Source organism: Podarcis raffonei, chromosome 9 (genome assembly GCF_027172205.1).
Source record: "Podarcis raffonei isolate rPodRaf1 chromosome 9, rPodRaf1.pri, whole genome shotgun sequence".
In the NCBI taxonomy this organism is placed as follows: domain Eukaryota; kingdom Metazoa; phylum Chordata; class Lepidosauria; order Squamata; family Lacertidae; genus Podarcis; species Podarcis raffonei.
In genome coordinates, this window is record NC_070610.1 from 43,866,040 (window position 1) to 43,891,191 (window position 25,152).

The 25,152-nt window shown below is 41.6% G+C and overlaps 1 protein-coding gene and 1 long non-coding RNA gene across 8 annotated transcripts in view; one reads left to right on the forward strand and one right to left on the reverse strand.

Annotated features, from left to right (window-relative positions):
• The window catches only part of ZNF827 (zinc finger protein 827), a 112,951-nt gene that overhangs the window by 54,911 nt on the left and 32,888 nt on the right, over positions 1-25,152 (forward strand). For all 6 annotated transcript variants that reach the window (XM_053403245.1, XM_053403244.1, XM_053403240.1 and 3 more), the window contains exons 6-7: positions 20,048-20,287; positions 22,066-22,123. In XM_053403245.1, coding sequence (XP_053259220.1) covers positions 20,048-20,287; positions 22,066-22,123 — 298 coding nt within the window. The remainder of the gene's footprint in view (positions 1-20,047; positions 20,288-22,065; positions 22,124-25,152) is intronic.
• On the reverse strand, positions 6,654-15,141 carry LOC128421027 (uncharacterized). 2 transcript variants are annotated; one of them, XR_008332208.1, is made up of 3 exons: positions 14,937-15,141; positions 12,256-12,378; positions 6,654-6,833 (listed from the first exon to the last, which is right to left on the reverse strand). It is a non-coding gene; the product is annotated as an uncharacterized LOC128421027 (long non-coding RNA). The 2 variants fall into 2 exon arrangements; XR_008332207.1 differs by lacking the exon at positions 6,654-6,833 and having other exon boundaries at positions 11,914-12,378.

Genomic DNA, 25,152 nt, shown 5'->3' on the forward strand with positions numbered 1-25,152 from the left:
AGACTAGAACCTTCATCAAGCCCAGCTGCCTTTTCAAAGTGATCTTTTACCACAATATGTGTGTGTGTGTGAATATATTGTTTGTGTGTATGTATTCACATAGTAAGAAGTGAAAAAGGAGATGGGGAGACAGCTTTTGATTTATGTTTGAGGGAGTAATATTCAAATATACACCTTGATACATAAGTCACATTTACAGCAGCATTGTAACTGTAAGATAACTATTTGTCCAATATATATACATGTGTGGTAAAGATTCAAACAGCAACATTATATAAGTTTGGAAGGTTATTTCACCTGTTTACCAGACCAGAAAGGAAATAAAAATATACAATGTGCATCAGTATTTATTCAACAGTGTTTGGATTTCATCATCTCTGTTTAGATGTATAACACAACCACGTGTTTCTGTTATTGTATTTATGCAAGCAGAGTAGCATGTGCTATTGAAACATTTTTTCCATCTTGAATAATTTGAACTAGCATAACTGTCCTTCCTACAATCCAGTCCAATAAAACAACAGAGGCAACACCCTCCCCCAAAACAGATGCTCCTCAGCTTGTTTACATCAAGGATGGGGAAACTCAGGCTCAGTGGCCAAAGGGGGCCTGCTAGGCTTGTCTATCTGGCCTTCAGAATTTCCCCTGGGCTGCACCCCTTAATGCCCCACCTTTGCACCCCAAGTGCTTTTGCTTGGTTGGAATTTGTCCTTGAAATTTGACAGCGCCTCTTGCTTGTCAGGATGGTGGATACAGTGTGTGTGTGTGTGTGTGTGTGTGTGTAAGTGTGTAAACAAGCCCACTGTACAATGTTAAAATATACATTCATTGCTCTACCCACTGTTGCCTCTGGCTTCTGACATGTGGTCCTCAGAAAGTTGCCCAGAAGGAAATGCAGCTCTTGGGCTGAAAAAAGCCTCCCACCTCTGGTCTACATGGATCATTCTTGCCTTGCATGTACTCAGCTGAATGCAGTACATCTAATCAAGCGTTGGGGACAGGGACACATTCTCCTAAAAGAAAGTGCCTTGTTTATTTTTTTGAAACAGGAGTGAAATAAGTATTGTTTATGAATCTAGTACATTTCATAATACCCAGAGCAGAACATATTAAGAAACATTTTCCTGAATATCTTTATCGACCTTGCAGGCCAAATTTGACAGGGGGTTAGGATCCCCCATATAAACCCCTTCCTGGAGAATGCTGAGCTAGATTTAAACCCTGCTCATCCACTGGTGTTTTCAAGAGGTTTACAAATAACCTACGTTTTGTTTTAAAGGTCACTTTAGGCTCTCACTTAGATTCAGGGTCTCTTTACCTCTGGTTTTAATTCTTAAATAGCTAGAGTTACTGTTTCAAGTTTTTAAAGGTCAAATCCAAATCCTGCAAAGTTTACACTTTAATATATGTTATTTTATATATGTGTGGGTCTTATAGCACAGCAGGTTCATTGAGTCATTTCCTCTTCAGATACTCTTTGATGACAATAACACTTTGACCTTTGCTTTAAATGCATTGCAGAATGCAAAGATAGAAAGCTTAAGGTTTTTTTTTAAAGAGAATAACTGTTTTCCTACAATAAGAGCTTTTTCTTACAATATTGTTGAATTGAAACATTCACCTCAGTGTCTCTATTATCTTCTAAAGAGGGTTGGGGAAAAGAGCATGGGAGATCTTTCAATTTTTAGCCATAATAAACCTTCCTAAGTAAAGCACTGTTCAAAACTCCCCAAGGTAGTGAAGGATTGATTTGTACATGGTTTTGAAAGATGGTATAATCCTCACTTTATCATCTATGTTTCTCAGAAGTTGGCCCTATGTGAAAATGGAGGAACAGTATACCAGGAAAACAAGCTTTCATTCTGATGTAGAAAGGACTGCCATGTCAAGAAGGTGTAGGATTGCCAGGTCTTCTGAACCCTAAGAGTGTTCTTGTGTTCTTTAGAGTTCTTCAGAGACTCTTCTGTCTGCAGAGATAATAAGAATGCTGAACACTTGTATGACACTTTCAAGTGTCTGAAGTGCTTCATGTGCATTATCTAGTTGTAAACCTTACAACAACCCTGTAAGACAAAGTCAGTATTATTATCTCCCCTTGTTGTTGAAGATGGAACTCAAACTAATAAAGTGTGGTTTGCCCAAGGTCATCAAGTGAGTTCATGGCAAGAGTAAGATTCAAATCAGTGATCTTCTGATTCATAGCTCCATCTCTCAGCCAGTACATTATACCAGGTCTCCAAGGTAAATGGAGCAACCAGAGACTGACCAACCCTGGTCTATGGTCTTGATGAGACCAGGTTCCTGGTGCAATCCCCAGCATTTCCAGGTAGGGCTGGGAATTTCTCCTCTCTGAAACCCTGGGAAACCTCTGCCAATCAATATTGACAATACTAAGGTTGATGGACAATTAATCTGACTCAGTACAAGGTAGCTATTTATGCCCCTTTATGGTTGTGATTGCAGATAGATGATTGTCCCTCTATGGGACACTAAGGTGGTTTAGTCCCTGTGTGAGTATCTTTAAAGGTAAAGGTACCCCTGCCCGTACGGGCCAGTCTTGACAGACTCTAGGGTTGTGCGCCCATCTCACTTAAGAGGCCGGGGGCCAGCGCTGTCTGGAGACACTTCTGGGTCACGTGGCCAGCGTGACATCGCTGCTCTGGCGAGCCAGAGCCGCACACGGAAACGCCGTTTACCTTCCCGCTAGTAAGCGGTCCCTATTTATCTACTTGCACCTGGGGGTGCTTTCGAACTGCTAGGTTGGCAGGCGCTGGGATCGAGCAACGGGAGCGCACCCCGCTGCGGGGATTCGAACCGCCGACCTTTTGATCGGCAAGCCCTAGGCGCTGAGGCTTTTACCCACAGCGCCACCCGCGTCCCTGTGAGTATCTTTAAACAACAGGAATTGCCAGGGGATGTGTTAAAAGACAGAACATGTCAGTCAAATCAGCATCTGAGGTTCTTAGCTGGCAGATAGTTGATTCATTTACCACATCACAAACTTATTCATCCATCATTGCAAAGACCAAAGCCCTCTTGGGTGTTCACTCCTGGCAAGTCCTGTCCCCTCTGGCACTTCACCTTGCCCATCTTTACAGCCAAGAGCTTTCTTTGGAAGCAAGGAGGCTCTTCTAGTTATGGAGGACCACTGCAAGATTCAAATCAGGGTTCTTAATTGCTTGGGGAGCATTAGTGAGGAGGTTCCCTGCTTCAGATGAATACCTTTAAGCTCAGGAGGGGCTGTAAAGAGAAGTGATGTGCTAGCAAATGTGTTGCATCCTACACTCAAAAAAGGCTGTCATCCCAAGAGTATCTGGCACTGTGAAACAGGGTAAAAGAAGGCATACCCACTCACATTGCATATACTGGAGAGACGCAGTTTGGCACATCACCTCCTGGTTTGATCATTGATCACTGGCAGAGTGAGAAGGCTGCCCCAGGCAGCAAGTACCAAGGGTATCAAGCAGGCAGAACTATGTGTATCACATGACCTGCCTGCAACACTCTAAGCTAGTCTAGTGCCCTCAGGTGCAGTGGAGATTGGTGTCCCATTGTCAATATTGAAGTAAGATTCAGTCTAAGGCTGTGTATACACCATACATTTAAATAATTCTGGAAACTGAACTGCAGTTCTCAGCAGTGCTTTATCCCTAGAAAAATAGGTGCTGGTACTCACCATGAAGTTGTTACAGCAAGTGCCATACTTTTTGACAACAAAAAAAGAGGTGTCAGTACTGCGTGCCTTTGAGTACCCCCGGGGGGAGCACTCATCATCATCTTTTTATTTATGTGCCGCCTTTCCACAGTTAAAACAATGCTCAAGGCGGCTTACAATATGAAAATATTTACATAATTACAAATCTAGCAAAGTAGTCATAAAATTAAATAAAACACATTAAAAACTACATAACCAAACCGAACAATTTCCACATAAAAATAAAGATACAAAAAGGTAATATCCGTTAATATCAGTAACAACAGCAAAAACTCCCAACAAAACTTCCCCCCAAATACGCCAGTCCTTGCTGGGCAGCACTGGTTCTCAGCCCCCTTAAGAAACTACAATACCCATGATTCTTTAGGGGTGTATGCTTTAAATGTATGGTGAATACACAGCCTAATTGGCTTCTATATGTGAAATGGAGGAAGGGGGTGCCATCTTGTTATTTGCCTCAGGCAGCAAAATGCCTTGGGCCGGCCCTCTCTCAGTGAAAATATGGTGCAGTGGGTAGGAAACTGCAGATTCTGCGATTCCTTTTTTCCGTACATCATTGCTGTGTTACATTAATTTACATCTAATCTGTATGCTTGCAGATTCCCCCCCCCCCCCGAGGGGAGCCATGACGCTAACAATGTGTACCTTCCATTGTAAGGCACTTGAAATCTAATAATAAATTATGGTGAATTCAGTTTATTATGTAAATTCCATAGTGTGCTGACTAGAAGCAGTTTGAATCATTTTATGGTGGATATTTTCAAAGGGAGTTGCTTATGACTGGATGAGATCATCCTTTGGAGAGAGATCACATGGATTCTAAAAATTAAAAAATAATGTTGGCTTTTCTACTCAGAGTGCAATTGCTAAAAACTAACTCCCAATATTTTTGGCACACTAAATGACTGTGCTGAAATGTATTGCAAGGCAGTAGAAGAAATGTGCTGATTTGATAAATGAAGAATATTGCTTTGAGTGTTCCAAGAATATTACATTAGGCAACTCAGCTGATCTCAAATAAACCGTGTAGATGATGCACTGTTGTTACCATTTAATCCGTATACAGTAGTCAGTACTCAACTAACCCTATTTGGGCATGAGCTCCTCAAGTTAAGTAGATGCTGAACTTAATCTGAGTGGGTCCTAAAATACATGACTTTGGCTGGATTGTGTCCATTGTTTTCATGTTTAGGTTTCCTTAAAAAGGGGAGGAAACCTGAAGAGGAGCACAGAATATTGTGTAGTGCTCCTGAGGAAGATTCTCTTCTGAACACATTGGGCCAATAAGCAGTACCTTGTGCATCTAGATGCTTCCTCCCCTTTTCTTTCTAGATTGGGGCCTCTTTCCCTTTTCCTGTTAGCCCTTCCAACAGAACATTTCCACTGAACCACTTTCCCCTTCAATGCATTTGATGTACCTTTGGCAATTTTAATAATAAATTGGGGAGGCAATATGCATAGTAAATGTTTGCTTACTGATGTAATCTGCTTAAAACAGTGCCTTGTTTTTGGAAGATTTTAAAACCAGAATGGACCATTTGCTTTAAGTAATAAATGAGGTGGGATACCTCTTCCTACACTTGACTATTTATCTCTTTAAAAAAACAAATTCTCTTGAGATTCTTGTTCCATTATGGCCCAAATGTTTTTACAGTGTGGTCTTCATGACTAAACACTGTTTGCTACAGCATAAGCCTCTATGCATGTAGGCTGTCCTCTTTACCTGGAACTCTAAGCATGCTGGACTCAAGCTTACAGGGACCACCACTTCTGCATGTTTGGCAGCCTGTGCATCCTTTCAGAGACCACCTATGTGCCCTTTCAAACCTTCCCTCTACGCATAGACAGCATCCGAAAGGGGCCAAGAAAACCACAGAACATCAGGTTTAGTGCTGAGGGTGCAACACTCTTTCAACAAGATTTGCCCCTTCACATGAGTAACACAAAAAGGGAGCGTCAGGTGTGTTTGGATGAAAGGAACTTGTTAAAATACAAAGCTCTTTATTATTGTTTTATTGTCCCACCTTGTAAGGAAATCAGGCTGGGCACATATGGAGACCTGAGGCAGTTAGTGACCACAAATGCCAGCTGTTTATTAATAATACAGTCAAAAGGGGCCTGTGAGTTACACTGAAGACATTTGTCAAAAATGTGTTTGCTAACTTGCCTCAACTGACTGGTAGGCAGTAGCTGGTACTGCTTGCGCCACAGTGCTTCTTAGGGAGGATGTGAGCTGCGTCTGGAACTATTTGGCTTTTTAAATAACATGACTCCACTGGGGGAAAGTATATTAGTTCAGGGCACCTACAAATTTAGCATGTACCGTATTTTACGCTCTATAACACGCACCCGACCATAACATGCACATAGTTTTTAGAGGAGGAAAACAAGAAAAAAAATATTATAGAAAAAAATATTTTATTCAAGAAAACAATATATTATAACGAAACAGTGGATGTATGATTTTTGTGGTTCATGCTGTGGCCACAGACATGTGATCTGACGGTGAGTTTGGGGTAGCCCAATGCAAAAATCCTGAGGATCCATGTGGATCCGTGCTTTGTAACCACGTTTTAGGTGGGGAGGGAAGGAAAAGCGCTCAAGGGACAAGGAGCACGCGAGCGGTGTGTGGAGAAGGATGCTGCTAATAATGCAGAAGAGGGGTATAAGCGGAGAAGGCTCCTCTCCTCTCCCGCTTTGCTCCTTTAAAGAAGCAGGCTCTCTGTCCCTCTCTCCTCCCCACTCAGCGGCTCTTCTCCCGCTTTGCTGTTTCAAAGCGAGCCACAGAGGAGGGAAGAGGAACCATGGATCCTCTCCTCACGACTGCAGCAGATCCCCCCGCCATCCGTAGGCATTCGCTCCATAACACGCACAGACATTTCCCCTTACTTTCTAGGAGGAAAAAAGTGAGTGTTATGGTGCAAAAAATACGGTACTTATCCGTATAGTATGCTTTGAGACTGCAACCCATGACTGTAACTGGATTAATTTCACTGTACGGCAGATGTCCTGACCCCTCCCAGATAAATCTATGTCTTCAGGGCAGCTTGACTTCCTCATATGGGGTTGATTCATCACATCACTTTTATTTCCCCTTAGTTCAGTAGTGTATTTCATGCTGCTCCTGAAATATACTAAATATTACTTCATAAATGCAATCAAGTTAATTAATAGAGTTTGATTATCTTGAAAATTACGTTCAAACTTATTTTTCCAGTTTCCTGCCAAACTGATACATTTTGCAGCTTTCAGCTCAATTCAGTTCATGCTGCTTCAGGCTACCAGAATAAGTCCCAAAGTGTTTTACAGGGAGAATGGTATACAAAATATAATATACAATAAAATATACATTAAAACAAAAATATATAGTAAAAGCCTTCATCCATGTAACAGCCATCCAACAACATAAAATAACCACTACTGACATAAGAATGAACACAACAAATAAATGACCCAAAGCAAGACCATTGGCACTGCCCAAATGCCCAGGAGAAACAAGAGCATCTTCTCCTGGCATCAGAAGGATGACAAAGTCAGTGCTAGGCAGGCTTCCCTGGGGAGAACACAGCTGTTGGTTCTTGCTCCTTAGGATTCTCAAAGCGAGTCCCAGTGAGAAGATGGGACAAGCAGCCAACCAGGGTGAACAGGCCACATACATAGATGTTTCAGGGACTCCAGAAAAACGAAACATTTATCAAAATACAATACTGCAGACTGGTCTGTGACACTAACCGAATAAGAGAGTCATGGAGGGGATACATGTATGGCTCATCATATTGAAGAGAATCAGGTTTGGAGGAGCCGGACCGCCACCTTTCCCCACCCCAGCACAGGGTTGTCTGGTATCTTCCTCCTTGATGAGTTCTTGATGAGTGAAAGGAGGAGGAAGCTGACAGGATGTGTTACCTATTATTTGAAGTAAATTTTACTCTGACTTACTAATTGCCACCCATTCACCCATCCTTTATATCTTTGTATAGGTTTTTTTTTAAATGCAATGTGCTTAAAGTTCTGAACATTAAACAGTATATAAATACCTGAAATAAATAAAATAAATGTCCAAGCAGGAAGATATTCGCAGGCAGGAATTAACCCTTGAATGACACACACATTCATTCAGTTACAGATAGGTAGCCGTGTTGGTCTGCCATAGTCAAAACAAAAATTTTTTTTCCCTTCCAGTAGCACCTTAAAGACCAACTAAGTTAGTTCTTGGTATGAGCTTTCGTGTGCATGCACACTTGTGTATCTGAAGAAGTGTGCATGCACACGAAAGCTCATACCAAGAACTAACTTAGTTGGTCTTTAAGGTGCTACTGGAAGGAAAAATTTTTTTTTGTTTTGACACACATTCATTGTTACACAGAGGCGGCTTTCTAATCTACCACCTGACCACCTTTGCATTTGTTCCAGATGCAACCTGTCTAGCATCTACAGAAGGCTTTTCCATTTGCCATAAATTTTAACAACTCGGGGGCAATGGAAACATGATTAAGCAAAGAGTTGTCCAGAAGAACAATCAAATTTCAGGCATGTTAAAGGAAAAACAAAATAGCATTTCAATTAGCTGCTACTCTAATCCTGAAGAGGTGGCAAACTGGAAATTAACATTTGGCTGGCTCTGATTTGATAAAAATTATTCAGAGTAGGGTGAGTCATTAATCAATCCAAACTCCTTCCTTATCAACTAAATAATTCATTTGCAGGTGAACTGACCTGCCACTCCTAGGAAGGAAATGGATATTTGTATAAATGGTAAACTCTGAGATTTGCTAGTGACAGTTTGTGGTTAGGGAGCATAGAGCTTAACTCTGATCCCTAGTCTGGAAGACATGCTAAGCCAAACCTGTGTTGTTTTGCAAAACTAAGGTTTGGCTTAGCGTGTTGTGCTGATGGTGATGTGGCTGAGATATGAAGCTCAGAGAGAGTTCCAAGAAAAGTTAGGGGTAAGGTCAAAACTTTTCCAAAAGTGCAATCGTCATCAAAGGATAGATGCAACTTTTATGTTAATGCAGTTTTCACACTGAAGATGGATACAAAAGTTATGCCATTATACTGGCACTGTCATATGCATGTGACACTCCTATAAAGAATGACCTGCTTTTGACCTTTGCTTGCTAAGCTCCAGGAACCACTGAAGATTTTGCATGGGGGGGGAGATCCTATTAAAAATAGAAACATAACAATGCAGTAGAAGAATATAAAAATAAAATACAGGCTTCATTAGTTATCTTGTTATATCGCTGCTGACATCTGGTGACAATTAAGCAGTGTTGTAGAGCATATCCTGTTTTCCCAGTTACTTACAGATATTTAATTAACCTGTTGGTGAGATACGTCTAATAAGGACTGTGCCAATTTCGGAGGGTTTTCGGTTTATTACTGGTGAATGCATGCGGCAGAAAGTTTATTTCAGGCAGTTCATTTCATTTAACAGCTTTTTTCATGACAGTCACAGAAACCCAAAATAACATGAGTACCAATATGAGCCAAAAGAGTGAAAAACCAGCATTGAACTTAGACTAGGGAAACCTTCATTCAAAGATTTGTTCAGCCATAAAACTTACTGGGTGATATTGTATGAACTGCTGTGACAATAAAATGCGGAGAGGGACCTGTGTTTGTCCCTCCCCGCATTGGATGAAGGGTGGAATACATTTGCAAAAATTAAAAGTAGTAGTACTGATTGTGTAAATCAGCTAATGTAACTAAATTGGTCTAGAACCCGTGAATCAACTATCTAAGTGCTGAGAAAATCAACCATTTATTTATTTTGGATATTTGTATATCACTTTTAAATAGTAAGTTCTTAAGTGGTTTACATAGTAAATTCTTATTACATAGTTACAGATAAAAACAAGAACTACTAAAAACACAGAAAAACAATAATAAAAAGCAATTAAACTTGATAGAATATATACTGTGGGGATTTAACTGTATGTCTTGTTTACTATGCATGCCTATGAAATTCACAAAGCACACAACTACTTAAACAATAACAATGATGGGGAAATTGGTTTTTAGGGTCACTGCTTGCTACTTAAAAGACTTGGAGCACAGACCTGTGGTACAAATTTGCATGGGGTTTTCATATGCTAATTTATTTGCAAAAATGCAGATTTAGATCAACTTTCAGAGTGGGGCTAAAAACAGATTCTGACTCCTGCTGGACTTCATTGGCTCCTGGTCTTCTTAAGATAGTGAGTGGTTGGCTTTTACCAGTACTGTACTGCATTCTGCAGAATGCCCAGGTAAACTGTCAGCAGAGTCAAAATAAAGATATAACCAAGTGTTTTAAAAAGAGGGGAAGGGATAAGAGATCTTGGAACTAGCAGAAAGTATGTATGCCCCCCCCCACCTGGTCAGGCAACCTCTTACCAACATCCTTACTAGGTTTTCCTCTGGGATGGTTAGAGGTCTCCAAACCATCTAAAACAGATTAGGATTAGCCAATGTTGATAGGCATGAAAGGAGCTGGTTTACAGGTATGGAGATGAGTTGTGTTGACATTAGTATCCAGTTCTTAAAATAATTACAAGTCACCCATCCCAACAAGGATACTGTGATATCTTTGTTAATTTGTTGATAAATATGCATTTTAGTTTTTGCCTTCTGTTTAGAGTGAATCAGAAGGGAAAACAAGCATTTTCAACCCAGCCCTGTAAAACTGTAGCTAGTTCTCTATTTGGCAAATGGACTTTCCCCCCCAAGCCTGAGTGTTTTTCCTCATTAAATATCCTGAAATGCTGTTGTTAGTGAGAAATGTTCATATTCATACAGAGGTAGCATATTAATCACAATGCAATGTACTTTAAAGTTTATTAGATTCTGGTGGATAATCTGCCTTCAAATAGCTTTGAGATTACATCAAATATTTCAAATGACCTTCTACCTCTTTTATGCATGTGTATCTAATGAAAAAACATGTTAATTTGAAAGATGAGATCATTTGAAATAATGTTAAAGGGCAACAGTTTAAAATGTACTCAGCAAACTTCCAATGAGAACTTTAAACTAAAAGCAGTGACCCAGTACACAGTGCTTTGCTGTTACAGCTCTTGACTTATTCAGCCTACAAAGGCCTTCAAAGCTCTGGGAACGTCTAGACCTGAGTCTTCCGGGTGTGAAACAGACTGTTTTACATCACACCACACACTTCCTGGAAAGAGGTATTTTTAGTTTGGGCAGTTAATATTACCATGGTGTGCCGCCTTATGCCAGGCTTGTTTGGGGCCATATGCAAAATGGTGGAGACTGGATCCAGAACCTCTTAGGCTCCTCTTTTCACCCACCGTACTGAGCTCTGTGCATTGTTGAAGTCCAAAGGGTACTCTTTCACATGGTGCTCTGCAAAAGGACACTCCCCTTTCCCCCTTGCTGCTTTGGATGCTTCAAACTACTTCCCAGAAACCTGAGTGACCTCTTCCCCCCACCCCTCCTGAGGCCCTTCTGCACCATCCCTGAAGCCCATTGTCTGTGGGGAGGCAGGGGGTGGCCTTTTTCATTATGGCATTTCTCTGGCAACTCACTCCATGGAGAAGCTCACCTGATGCAGTTTCTGTTATTTTTTGGCATCAATGGAAGACTTTTTTAAAAAAAGGATAGGCTGTTTTTAAATGCTTATCTGCTGAGATATTATTCTGTTGTACTGTATAAGTGTTTGTTGATATGGTATAATGGTATATATATAATGTTGATATAATATAATGGTAAATTTAGAAAGGCAGGCTCGCTTCATGATAGTCAGAACCATGTCCCCTCATAGCCATGCCCCATTTAATATTGTACAGCCTTCTAAGATTATGCAATAGTAAGTATACAACAACAATAATTAGGGATGTATTGAACAATCAGTGCAGATTGCCATGTTTTATTTAAGTTGTTAAATGTTTGCATCTAGGTAGATTGAACCATTAGCATTTTAAATGCCCACTTCATTCTTCTGAGGGCTTTTGACGAGTCAATTCAGCATGTGCAGTTACTTAGTTCCATCTAGTTGATAGTCAAAAAGCAAAGTGGCAGTTTCAGTTTATTAAACAGCAAAGAAAAATCCCTTCACCTCCAAAAGTTGGGATCCCGATGGGTTTAATTCTTTTTTGTTATAACTGAGAGATAGGAAGCTATGAAACCTAAATGTCAACTGCTGAAAAAAAATCAAAATAATTTGAACCTAATTTTGTTTCAGTTTGTTTTTACTGTTTGTTTCAGTATTAGAAACTTGTGCAATGTTTGTAAGATTAATAATAGAAGTTCAAAAGCATAGTGTAAATAAATATCCTTTACAAATAATTTGTAAATATTGTTTATGCTGTGACATAGGCGTGATCTTGAACTTGCTGCACTGATTTAAAAAACACCAACTTAAGTTGGTACAGGTTAGGCTAGTGTGAAAATTTAATGAGATGAAAATTGGGCAGTATGGGGCTATAAATGTAAAATGTACCATTATTACACTGAAAGACTAGCTAATTTGGGTTTGCATACACAGTGTAATGTCACACTACAGTCTAATTTTATTTTAAAGCTTAAAGATCCTGAACACTTTCTTTTCTACCCTTTCAAAACAACAGCGTGGATGTTTCTCAGCTGATGCTTTTGTCTGCTTGCAGAGGAAATCCTTTCAGGAAGCCCAGGACAAGGCAGAAATGGAGCAAGCGGAAAACCTGGGGGGAATGGGAAGGAAATAATAAGGTTTTATTTTTGCATGCAAGGACGTCAGAAGCAGGGCAGTAATTCAGGAGTCAAAACCAAGAGGATCTGGAGTGGGGGAAACTGCTATAATGTGAGCTCATTATAAAGCATTGCTTATCACACATAAATAATATTTTACCTTCTTTTGCTCATATGAATTCAGGATAGCATAGCCTCAGCAATCCATGCTCTTATATTCTCCAGGTTAGATGATTGTAATGTGCTCTACGCCACCAGTCTTCAGCTGGTGGATCAGGGCCCACTAGGTGGTCATGGCCTGATCTGAGGTGGGTCACAGCAGGAGCCGTGCCACCATGCAAATATATGATCAGAGATTAAGAAATGGGTCCCCAAAGGCTTGTTTGGGTTAAGAATGGGCCCTAGGTCTGAAAAGGTTGAAATTGCATCTAGTTCAGAATGCAGAAGGTAGACTACTAGATGTTACTAGTTGTTATGATCATTATACCAGTGCTACACCAGGAGTTGTGCTGATTTCATTCTTGGACCCAAGCCAAAGTGCTAGTTTGGATCTTTTTTGTTTAGGATCAAGTGGCCTTCTCTGCCTACCCATAACATTAAGATTTCTGTTGATGGTATTTGGCAGGTGCCCCTGGCATCTAGAAGGAGAGTGGGTGGCTTCTAGGGCCTTCTTAGTGATGGTGCCCAAATTATGGAATGATCTCCACAGAGAGTTTGATTAAGTTCACAGAGCAAATGTTCCCCATCCCTTACTTCCTACTGCAGCCAGTTACACACTCTCTGAAAAGCCTCTCTGTAGTGGGGAGGGGCTGCTGAATAATGTGGAATGCAGTATAATTGCTGGGGTCAGGGAAGGTGGAGGCAGCCCGGAAGCTGCATTTTAGAGCCCCTGCACCACCATCATATGGGGACTTCCAAGCAGCTCCTGAAGCCAGCCAGAGCCAAGTGCTCTGGGCTGCTGAGACTGCCGCTGCTGTGTTTCCCGGGGACATTAGATGAAATCCGGGGACATTCTGGGGATGGAATTTGTCCGGGGACTTATTGAAACGGGGACATCTGGTAACCCTAGTATAGGAGGACTGCTGAGGCTGAGATGCAGGAAACTTCCCTTCCATGAACTTACTTATCTTGGAAGTCTTTCTTGATTTGGGGTAATTCTCCTCACATCCTCCTGCTTCCCATTGTTCTGGAAAACCCTCAGCTCAAGGCTTTTTGTGGGGTACAGTAGCTGCAGGGGACAGGAAGGGATAGGAATCTTTCCTTCTTTGAACTTTCCTAAGGATAACATCTTAGGATCCCAAAGATCAGCTGTTCCTATGAATGGGCTGTAAGAACAATGCACAGCTCATTATTATTGACCTTCTATCACAAAATTGGAACCTGACTGAAGACTACAGGGTAAGCGTGGCCTGGGGCATGTATATGCGAGGCTGCCTATACAGGGAATTGCTAGACTTTTGAAATCTATCCAGGCTATTGTAATTTACAAAATAAGTTAATATTTTCATAGTTGAATTTTGGAGGTAAAAATGGAACAACTGGGATGTCAGGGACTATGAAAATGGTTCCACTGGTGCTCACTAACTTTAGTTTGGTGATCTGTGCCCATAAAGTCTTAAGACCTAGGCCTCCACTCTGAGATGGCAGCAGCTCAGCCTTCTGGAAAGCTGTTGCCTCTGCCAAGGAAGGAAAATGATGGCTGAGTCTGGGTCACTACAGTCAAGGCTCCCTCGTCTCATGCCACCATTTGCCAAGTCATTCACTATTGCCTGCTTCACATCTCCCCACATGCTCCAAGGCACAGCCTGTCAAGAAAGCACCAGTATTCTTGCCAGATCTAATGCTTTGCTCGATGGTGAAAAAGAATGGGCACTTAATTAGAATTTATTGTGAAATGGCGGACACTTCACTTTGAAGAGGCCCTCTTTTTTCTGCTTTCTTTGTCGTGAGGTGACTAAAGATTTTCACATGTTTACCTTTCTGATTAAAACTTGTACAGTACTTGACAAGTCGTTGAAATAGCAAAAAGAAATGAGGCCTGTTCCAAACAAGGCTGCCCTGGGGCATTTGCTGCCTGAGGCAAAGCCACAAAGGACACCATTACCCTGGCGCCATCAAGTTATATAGTGCCCAAGACTGACCAAGTAATTTTGCCACCTGAGGCAGAAACTCTGGCAAGCATCCTTTTCTGAGGTAAAAAAACAATAATAATGAATTCAATAACAATTTGTGTATTTTCATTACACCTAAAATCAGTTGCCTGAAGCAGGCACTCCACTCTGCCTAATAGTAGGGCTGACTCTGTGTGTTCACTATGATGGTGTGCCCTGAGGTGTCCAACTGGGCAGTATAATTTTAAAACTGCATCTCACTTGCAGTGTGGGTTTTACAGTCCACTTTTGTTACCTCAGGATTTTACCAGTTCGTTTCCATCTCATTCTGCTGCATGTGAAGATCAAGTTTTAAATGTATAGAAGCGTTTCCTGCATGTGAAAATCTGGAACGGTCAATGAGTAAAGGAATATACGGTGTCATTACACGTTTTCCATACCTCGGTCATGCCCATGTGTGCTAGCCAGAAGTGTTTGCAGAGCAGAGGATTAAACTGTGCACGGAGCAGAAACAGAAATAGAAAGAATGTTTCGAAAGAGAGGCTGAGCAACGAAGGTCATCTTGACTCTTGCACCTAAATTTGGAGTCCAGTGCCGGAACTCTAGAGGTCAGACATCTGAAGAACACATTTGTTCTCTCTGTTATCTGAGATTTTCATAGATAAAGATACCCAGTGCATACCTCTGAAGAGCCAAGTTCATTCTTAACGCACAGCGTTTGGGAGGTTTACCCTTCACCCTCAGTCCTGCTGAGAGACAATCATAGGGAAGGAAATAGCAATACAGTAGCCGGGGGGGGGGGGACCTGCATTACATTACTTACTTGAGAATTCAAAAGAAAAGCCTATTTAAGTTTGCAATAAATAAATGAGCTTCAAAATATTGGTGGTGTCATCAATATCCATGCAGTGTTTTAAAGTCAACTACTGTCAAAACAAAGGACAGGCAGAACACCAGTTTGTTTGTGTGTTTTTGTTTTGTTTTTCTAGTATCTGCTGTTTTTGGTACTAAGTACAGTAAATGTGTTGTTTTGGTTGTTAAAAAAAATAGAATCTCAAAATACAGTAAATACCCTTCCCCATTCCCACATGAATACTAAAGCAAACTAGAAATTGATTTTTTTAAGGGGCTAGAACATAAGGCCAAATGCCCATCTAGTCCAGCATCTTGTTCTCACAGTGACCAGCCATAAGCAGGACTTGAGTGCATTTGTGATTCCCAGCAACTGACAACTAAAAGGCTGCAATCCTGTACAAGTGAGTTCCAATGAACTCAGTGGGACTGTTGACAGGTGTAGGATCAGAATGCACATCATTTGGAGTTGTTACATTTATGATTAGGCTTAAGATGGTTCCCTTGTGAACTTGATTCTGTTATGTAGGAAAATGCAATATCCCCCCCCCCCCCCGCCCCGAAGCTAAATGCAAAGGCTGTGTAGTTAAGGGGATGCTGTGCCATTTATCTCAAGTCATGTTCTTAAACATCACATCTTTCATAACAAACTATGTGCCTTAGCTTGACATTTAGCAGGTGGGTGAGAATAAAAATGGAAATGAATGAAAGTAGCAAATAACCATGTTACTGGCTTCTTTGGGGCAGAGGTGAAGTGACAGTGAACCTCATCTCAGAGAAAACAGTAGGGTCCCAAAACTGTACAGTGCCTTATTATTTCAAATACTGGATTAAGAGCTATGTCACACATCACCATTTCCCTCACTGATACCTCTGCTATATACAAAATCCATGTATACTGGGAGGGGTACCTAGATTTCATGGACTGGCTGGATGCAGAGGAGCGGTGGGAGGCACCAGCTGGGGAACCCCCAAGGGAAGAAGGCTCAGAGCTAGGGGATTGGTAGTGGGACAATGATGCGTGGTTGGAGGGAGAAGAAGGAGCAGACTGGGAGGAGGTGGTGTTGGAAGCTGAAGAAGCAACAGGGTTTAGTGAGCAGGAAGAGGCTGTGACAGAGGGCAGTCCAGGCTCAGAGACAGAAGAGGAGGGGGGCCAAGAGGCAGGCTGCCCTCCTTCTGCGATCAGCTCCCCTCCTCCCTGGTCTCCCAGAACACAGAAAGAAATGAAGAGGGTGGAGCAACAAGATACAAGGCCACAATTTAAGAAGGATATTGACAAGCTGGAAACCAAGCCTTATGAAGGAGGGAGTCGGGTGTGTTTAGCCTGGAAAAGAGAAGACTGGGAGCCTTCTTCAAGTATCTAAAGGGCTGTCACATGGGAAATGGAGCAAGCTTGTTTTTTCCTGCTCCCGAGGTAGGACCAAACCAATGGCTTCAAGTTATAAGAAAGGAAGACCTTTCTGACAGTAAGAGCTGTTCAGCAGTGGGATGGACTGCCTAGGGAGGTTATGGACTCTCCTTCCTTGGAGGTTTTTAAGCAGAGGTTGGATGACCATCTGTCATGGATGCTTTAGTTGAGATTCCTGCATTGCAGGGGGTTGGACTAGATAGCCCTTGAGATCCCTTCCAACTGTACAGTTTTATGATTCTAAGGGAATGTTGTGCTTGGGCTGAAGAAGGTTCCCCACACCTACCTACATGGAAGAAGCTTCTGTTTAGGAAATGGCCATGTGTGAAGCAACCCTAACTAGGCCTCATTTATAAGAGTGATCTCCCTTGCCCAGGAAGAAGAGCTTAGTGAACTTATAATACCTCAATTATCAATTTACACTAATGAGAATTTCACTGACTGAAGTTTCATTCAGAGAATTTCCACATATCAATGCTGTTGGGTAACAGATACAAAGGAAAAGAAAAACCTTCCCTCTCTAGTTGTCAAAATTATGACTTAAAAGATGGCAAGTGTGTGTGTGTGCACCATCCAATTAAATTCCTCAGTCTTGCCAGTAGCAGGGCAACCAATTCTCCTTCATTGTGCTTATAACATTGAGATTCCCAACAGCTAGTTGAGTCCTATTCTGCACCTTTCTATCGCAACAAATAAAATGTGCAGCCTTCCCCATTTCGTTTTCTACATACTTCATCTTTCTCTAGGAGGAAGATAGGAGGAGGTGACGCAAACAGCAACTGTCTCCTCTGCTTGAAGCCTGTGAGATTAATTGGCTATCCTACAGCCTATCACCTGTTCTCAAGCAGCAGAAGGATAGCAAACTGATCTGTTAGCGTTTGACCCCTTCCAGTCAGCCTTGAAACCAGGTCACAACATTGTAAAGCATTGGCAACATGGATGGACAATTTCATGGCACACAGCAACAGTAAAACAAATGATGGTGCTATTTCATCTGTCAACTGCTTTTGACATAATGGAGTACGAGTGACTCCCCAAGCTGAAATAATGATTCTTTCCCCAGCATTTCTTAAAAAGAGTCATGACAGCCAGTTCCTCCTCCTCCTCTAAACTGCTGGCATTTACATTTCTGCGGGCAAATCCTTCACCATTGTTTCTTCACAACTTTGTAGAACGATCAGGGAGCATTGTGACATAGCACAAGTTACCCTGCCTGCAGTCAATGGTTTGAGAGACTGAGCATAAGCTGGCTGGTTCCACAGCTATTTCACCGGGCACAAGAAATTGGCGACCAAAACTGTAATCCTAACACCTGCTCCATGCAGGTGGAGCGGATGTTTTGTGCACAGGTGTGGGGCTCCACGTCCATGGAACTCTCAGCTGGGAGAGCCAAATAAACTGTGGCAAAATGAACACTATTGCTGTAGCCAGGATAAAACCTCAAAACAGGGTGTTACGAGGCAGAGCAGGGTTGCATCTACTGGATTCTAAGCTGACCTGTTCCCTATTAAAGGTTCCAGTCTTTGCCCCTCAACTGGCACAACAAAAAACCTAAGCACATATACACAGACCCCCTTATGCTGGTGCAAGTGGCAAGGCTTTGGATGCAGTGGTGGATCTGCTACTTCCCAGCCAGAGTTTGTGTTGCTCTGCCCAAAGAATAAAGAACTGACAGATTTACTGATGGAAGCTCTTTGGCAAGGGTGAAGAACCTTAAGGCCAGGGGCCAAATGTAGCCTTCCAAGCATCTCTGACTAGCTCCTCTTGAGTGTTTTTACCTAGCTAGAATGTGTCCTTGAACTCTGATAATTCCTTTGGCTTGTCTGGATGGAGGATCAGAGGTGTCTTGCTGTACCCACTTTTTCCTCTGGTTCTGTATTCCAGTGGCTTGTGGTCACCCGGGAGGTTGCCCAGAAGAAAATATGACCACTAGGCTTGAAGAGCCTGATTCCCATTCCTGCGAGCACCTTCCTCTTGTCCTTCCATACTTTCATCTTCCTTTTTCCCTCTTCCACCCTCCTCGGTTCCTTTATAATTATTTTTAATTGACAGTGTCCACAGGAATCCTGAGCCAGATCCTTGCTGAGGGTTTCAAAAGCAGAGTTGCGTCTCAGAGCAGACCACCTGCCTTTCAATGTGGTGCCTTTTGCTTTTCTTTTTTGTCTCCTGGTCAAGTTCTCTTGAAGTTCAACCTTTGACATCTCTTTGAAGTGAAGGACAGCAAATACTTCAAAAGGAAACGGTCACTTCACCTGCACTCAAAACCAAAGCATTTTTCAGCCACAGAGAGCAGTCCAGGAACTGCAGCAGGAGTGAAAAAGTGGTTCTTTCCTTGAATGAAGAAGAGGACTTCAAAACACTGAGGGGGAAACGTAGTTGAGGGGAGGGAATCAAATTCTGATGGGATCCAAGATGAATTATGCACGATAGCTATAATTAAAACAAATCTTATTCCTATCTATTGAATGAGTTGGTGGGGGTGACGAAAGAGATTTGCTCATGTTTCCTTTTATTATTTGTACAATCAATCTACCTAGCACTTTGCCAGTGGCAGACTTTGGGCTTTCACATTTCAGCATCACCCTGTACAATGCTAAAATCCATCCCCCCCTTGCTTCTCTCACTCTGTTCTACATTGTTGTAGCGCCTCATGTAGCATGGTGCCCAGTGTGGCCAAACCGGTCACGCTACCATAAAACCGCCTTTGACTTTACAGGACATCCTTTACTGAACTTAATAATACGTGCAAGAGAGAGATTCTTGGCTATTATTAGTAACAAGAATGAAATCCAAATTGAGTACTGTGCCTGGAAATCAGCAAATAAGTTTGGTAAATAAATACATTTTAAATGTGAGAGGCCTATGACACTGAATGAGTGAACTGAGTTTTAAACAGAAGTTATGTATGGTTAGTGTAACTCTGTAAAACAATGAATCCTAATGGTTGCCAGTTTCTGTTATGAAAGCATTTCTTCTTTTAGAGTTTCCAAGTTCTTAAAGTTTTCATTTTTACCAAAAGATGCAGGATGTTTTTTTAAAAAAAATAAACAGTAAATATTTTTGTCAATGCATACTTACAGTACAAGCAAACAAATAGGTGCTGTAGTTCTTTGACTTACATGAGTCATTCTTTTAATGCTGGGTAATATGTGAAGTTAGTAGTGATGCATGGTACTGTTGTTCTTGCAAAATAATGTGTAAGACTTGTATAGCCTCACCTTACATTTTAAATGTTAAATAGATGAATAATAAGCAATTGTGGTGCTTTGTTTTGTTTTCTTCTATTTGCAGCGGAAAGTTGCAAGGAATCTCAAATAATAAAGATCAAAGAAGAGCCCATGGAAGTTGATATTCATGATTCCCAAGCCTCAGTTTCACCTAGCCAAAACATCAGTTATAGCACTTTACTCAGGCAAGAGATAACTGAACACATACAAAAGATACCAGAAGGCCGAGTGCTCCCTGAGAGAAACCTCTTCAGCCAAGATATATCAGTGAAGATGGCTTCAGAGCTACTTTTTCAGTTGTCAGGTAAATAAAGTAGTTGGATACCTACAGTCTACTTTCCTCGTTTTTGTTAAATTTTGAATTTGAATGTGTTGAACTGAGGCTGAAGTCCTTACTAGGACCTTAAGGCTACAATTCTGTACACCACAGGCAGCCAATATGGTGACCACCGGATATTGTTGGTCTTCTACTGCCAACTGCTGCAGCCGGCATGACCAATGGAAACCTGGAGGGTGCCATATTGCCTACCCCAGTTAAACGCAATTACCTGAGAACTTAGTCCCATTGAATTCACTGGACATAATTCTGAGTAGATGTGTGTAAGATGGTACTATAAGTCCTTTTAAATGCAGTGTGGCTTTTTATGAGTAAATGTGCTTCTGATAAAGCTTTCATATCTAGAAAAATAGCTTTGTAAGTACTGCAGTAGCAAAAAGTAAAAAAATACTGTTGCAGATTAACTGGAGACTTACGGTGCAATCCTAAAAGCATCCTTGAAAGAAAGTCCTACAAGCAAATCCCCAGTTACTTAGGGGTTATGTTCCATGGCACTGTTCACATCAGTGAAATTTGAAACACCATTTAAAAGGTCTGCAAACACCCTGACCGTCCCCCATTTTGTGACATTTTTTTGATCATTTTGGGTCACTTCTCGATTCGGCGCGATGTGCATATGTGCGGTCGCACACATATTGAACATGCGTAAATGGGGGTTGCCTTTATTGTATTCAGGCTGTAAGTTTGCTTTTGCTTATTAATTTTAGTTTATTTATTATTACATTTATATCCCACCTTTCCTCCAAGAAGCTCAAGGTGGCATACATGATTCTCATGCTCCCCATTTTATCCTCACAATAACCCTATGAGGTAGTTTAGGCCAAGAGATGAAGCTCACCCAGTGAGCTTCATGGCCAAGTGGGGATTTCAGCTCTCAGGTTCTAGGTCTAACACTCTAACCACTAAACCATATAGGCTCTCTGCATTACAGATAAGCACAATTTTACTGCCAGTATCTGTGTGGTGCCACTTCTTTTCATGCACCATTGTTCCTGTTCTTAAAGGTTCAGCAGCATATCCTGTGGTCCTTTCTGCCCTGTTGAACCTGTGGCACTCAGTGGGAAACCATGAGCACAGAACTTCTTTCCTTTTGAACAATAAAGTTATGAGTCACAGCAAGATTGCAACATTTGAACTGGATGTGAAGAGTTTAAATTTGTGTTCTAGGAAGATTGCGAAATAGTTTCTGTCATCTGTTGAATATGCTTAATGACAAACTAGAAGGGAGTTCCATTCCAAAAAAGCAGTTAATTACCTGGGCAAAAACCTATTCCTACATTGCCTAGAGGAAAAATTAAGCATGCATGACTTTTGATTTTTCTTTCCCCACCTCTGTATGTGTGACATGAGACATATATCTTACTTACAATGGGTGCCATAAGCCACAGATAACTGCTTCTTTCCAGGTCTCTAAATAATATAGGAATAGTTTCCTTGCAGTCATTTGTTCTAACACCAAGGCACCTTGTTTTCCTTTTGCCAATTTCTTTGTTTCCCATAGTATTCAAGCAAATTTATAATATCAAAGGAAAGCACATAAATTGAATAGGGGAATTTTTCAGCAAGGAAACACTGATGCATGTTTTACAATGTAAATGAGAGGTTGGAGAGGATATTTGGATAATAAGTTGATAAAGCCATACAAATAAGATTTTCCTCAGCTGAAAATGGCCAGAACTAGAACTTTTAAAGGAATACTTTTGTTCGTTTTGACTAATTAAAAATAATAATTTATATCTCTGCAGAAAAAGTGAGCAAAGAGCACAATCACTCTAAGGATAACACCATCACAGCTACAACTAGGTAAGCAGCATACATGTTAGAGCATGATAAGTTGATGTATAAGGGCTTTTATGCATGCAGAGAAAAAGGTCAAAGGGTTTAGTTAATTTAGCTGGTTAATTTTGGGTGTTTGTCCTGCACCTGCACTTGCACCTAGTTAAACATGAGAGTGTGTCAGCAAGCATGTGAGAGTGACTCAGCACAAGTATAAATACACTTATGGTTGAAGCAAGTTTGCTCTTGGCCAAAGTCTATTCTGTTTGGGGCACTGCAAGGTGACTGTATGCTGCTGGAAGGATGGTACAGTGGTACCTCTGGATACGAACGGGATCCGTTCCGGAGCCCCGTTCGCATCCTGAAGTAAACTCAACCAGCGTCTGCGCGGGTCACAATTTGCCGCTTATGCGCATGACGTCATTTTGACCATCTGTGCATGCGCGAGCGGCGAAACCCAGAAGTAATGCGTTCTGTTACTTCCTGGTCGCCATGGAGCGCAACCTGAAAGCGCTCAACCTGAAGCAACTTCAATCCAAGGTATGACTGTACAGTATATTACAATGGAATGTAACTTAAAAGCTGTGGAACTGTGTTATTCTGTCAGTAAAGGAACTGACCCTACCTAGAACTATCTGGTGTTTTTCTGTTCCATTGGTCCACTTCACTGGCGTGTTGAATGGGCACTCTGCAAAGGCCATACAGATAAAGCATCCTATAACATGGCAGGTACTTGGCATTGGTGTAGTCGGAATGTTATTTCAGATTTTGAAATGCTGCAGTGTATCAGATGGAGAATCGTACATGGTGTAATCAAACCAAAGTTATGCCCTTTTAAATCTCATTGACCTCATGAGCTCATACCTAAATATTTCCCACAGAAATCAGGGGAATTTTTTTCTTTAAAAAATGCTTAAGTTTGGCATGATCATGCCCATGCTATCTATGTGATAAGCTGATATATTTCTGTTTGACATGTGATTAAAAATTAATTCAATCAATAAGCTCATAGTATTAGGGCAGCTAAGGCAATAAATCAGCAGCAGCAGCGTTGATACACTTCTGATGTGCTTATAAATCATAGGATTGTTAACTACAGCAGGAAGGGAAAAAAGACGTTCTCTGTACCTACTTCCTGTAATAGAGACTCACATTGGATATGAAACCTCACTCTCTCGGTCCCTCTTCACCTCTGGCCTCTGCCATGCTTGATTATTGCAGAGTTGTTCCAAAGTGCAGTGATTTCTCTCGTCCCTGGTCTTTCCTTGAGATCTCACTTCAGTTCATCGGTGCCTCTTCTAGATTCAGCAAAACACAGAAAAGGAAAAAGCAGCGGCCCATGCCATTGCCTCTGCTTATTCTTATTTAGCAGAACAAGGCAGGACTGTAGTTTCCCAGGTGTCCTGGCAAGTCTTGTCAACCAAGGCTGTGTCCCCTCTAGGTCATGTGGGTGGTTGTGTCTGTTGGGCCTTTGTGGGAATACACATGAGCACCTTAGATTCCCCCCCCCCAAATAACCCAATGTTTCCTATCTGCACTAGCAGGCAGAGCTTGATGAGATGTATTCTTGCTGTGTGTTATTTTCTCCACCCCTCAATTAGTGCTTCTGCACCCACCATAAATTCTGGAAACCTGGAGTCTGTTGTGAGCAGGTATTTGTTTACCTGTGTGTATCTGTGCGCAGATACACCAGATTTGCACAAAAAAGCAGTAAAAAAAAAGTGTGTGAGGGGGTCTGTCTGTCCAAGTCAGGTCAGGATTTGGATCCCTTGCATGAAAGGCAACCACTTTCTTTCCTCCTGCTTTCCACCTCATCTATCTGCAAGGGCAATTTTTATTTTTAATAGAGCTGTTTCGTGCAAGAGCAGTTCTGCACAAAAGGCGGGCTGCGTCCTTTCCTGTGGGCTGATAGAAACAAAGTGGAAGTGGAAGGCTGGCAAATGACCACACCCAGAGAAACCTCAGCACATGTGTAAACAAACAGGCGAACAGTGCGCCTCAGAGCACCCATGCTCAAGTAACATGCGATATTATATGGGACTTGATTGTCCTCAAAAGTAGCATGCAGGTAGACCCCCAATCATGAGCAGAAATCCATCTGTTGAACACCCCAAACACTTGGGTACAGTATACCAAAGAGAATTATCCATTCTTTCTGAACCATTTATCTATTCCTTTATTTTTATTTAATTTTTTAATTACATTTATATCTCACCTTTCCTCCAAAGAGCATAAAGCTGTGTACGTGATCCATCTCCTCCCTATCACATCCTCACAATAACCCTGTGAGGTAGGTTAGGCTGAGAGACTGTGGTTGTCCCAAGGTAACCCAGTGAGCTTTATGACTGCGTGGGGGGTTTGATTCCTGGTCTCATAGGTCCTAGTCCAACACTCTTAACCACTACACCACTGTCTCTTCCATTGCGAAATCCTGTCCATCATTTTAGTCCATCATTCCATGTATAGCTCAGGTCAATTTATCCACACAAAAACTTTTGCATGCAGGAGCCAAGTTTTACTTGTTGGGTTGAACATGAACTGATTTTCCCTCCGTCAGTAAATAAGTTGTGTAAAAAGGCACACGGCTTCTCAGTTTGTAGTCCTAGAGCTCCGAGGTCTTCCTGTCACAACCTAAACAACTTCCTTGCATAGGAAACCGAATGTATTGGCTCAGCCAGAGATGAGGGGAATAACTGTAAGGAGAATGCTTAGCTTCATTTAGGCTCCCCCAGTGATACAGACATTTTTCCTGAGAAAATCAGTCTCCCACTAAGGGACACTCAGGACAGGGAGAAGCACTGTCCTCCCTATAGAAGAATATTCAGACAGGATGTGTCAGTCTTCATACTGACATTTACTGTATCCACACCAGCTGGATTAACTTGGCTTGGACATGCTGCTGGAACATATGTCTGAACTGTGAGCTCTTTGCAATGTGGCACTCCATAAAACCTGATACACTGTGCCATGTCCTGAAATTCCTTTGCGCAAACATCACTGGGCTTCAGGAACATGCATGTCTCCTTAAAATGTCTCTGCTGATGCTGCTTTTCTAA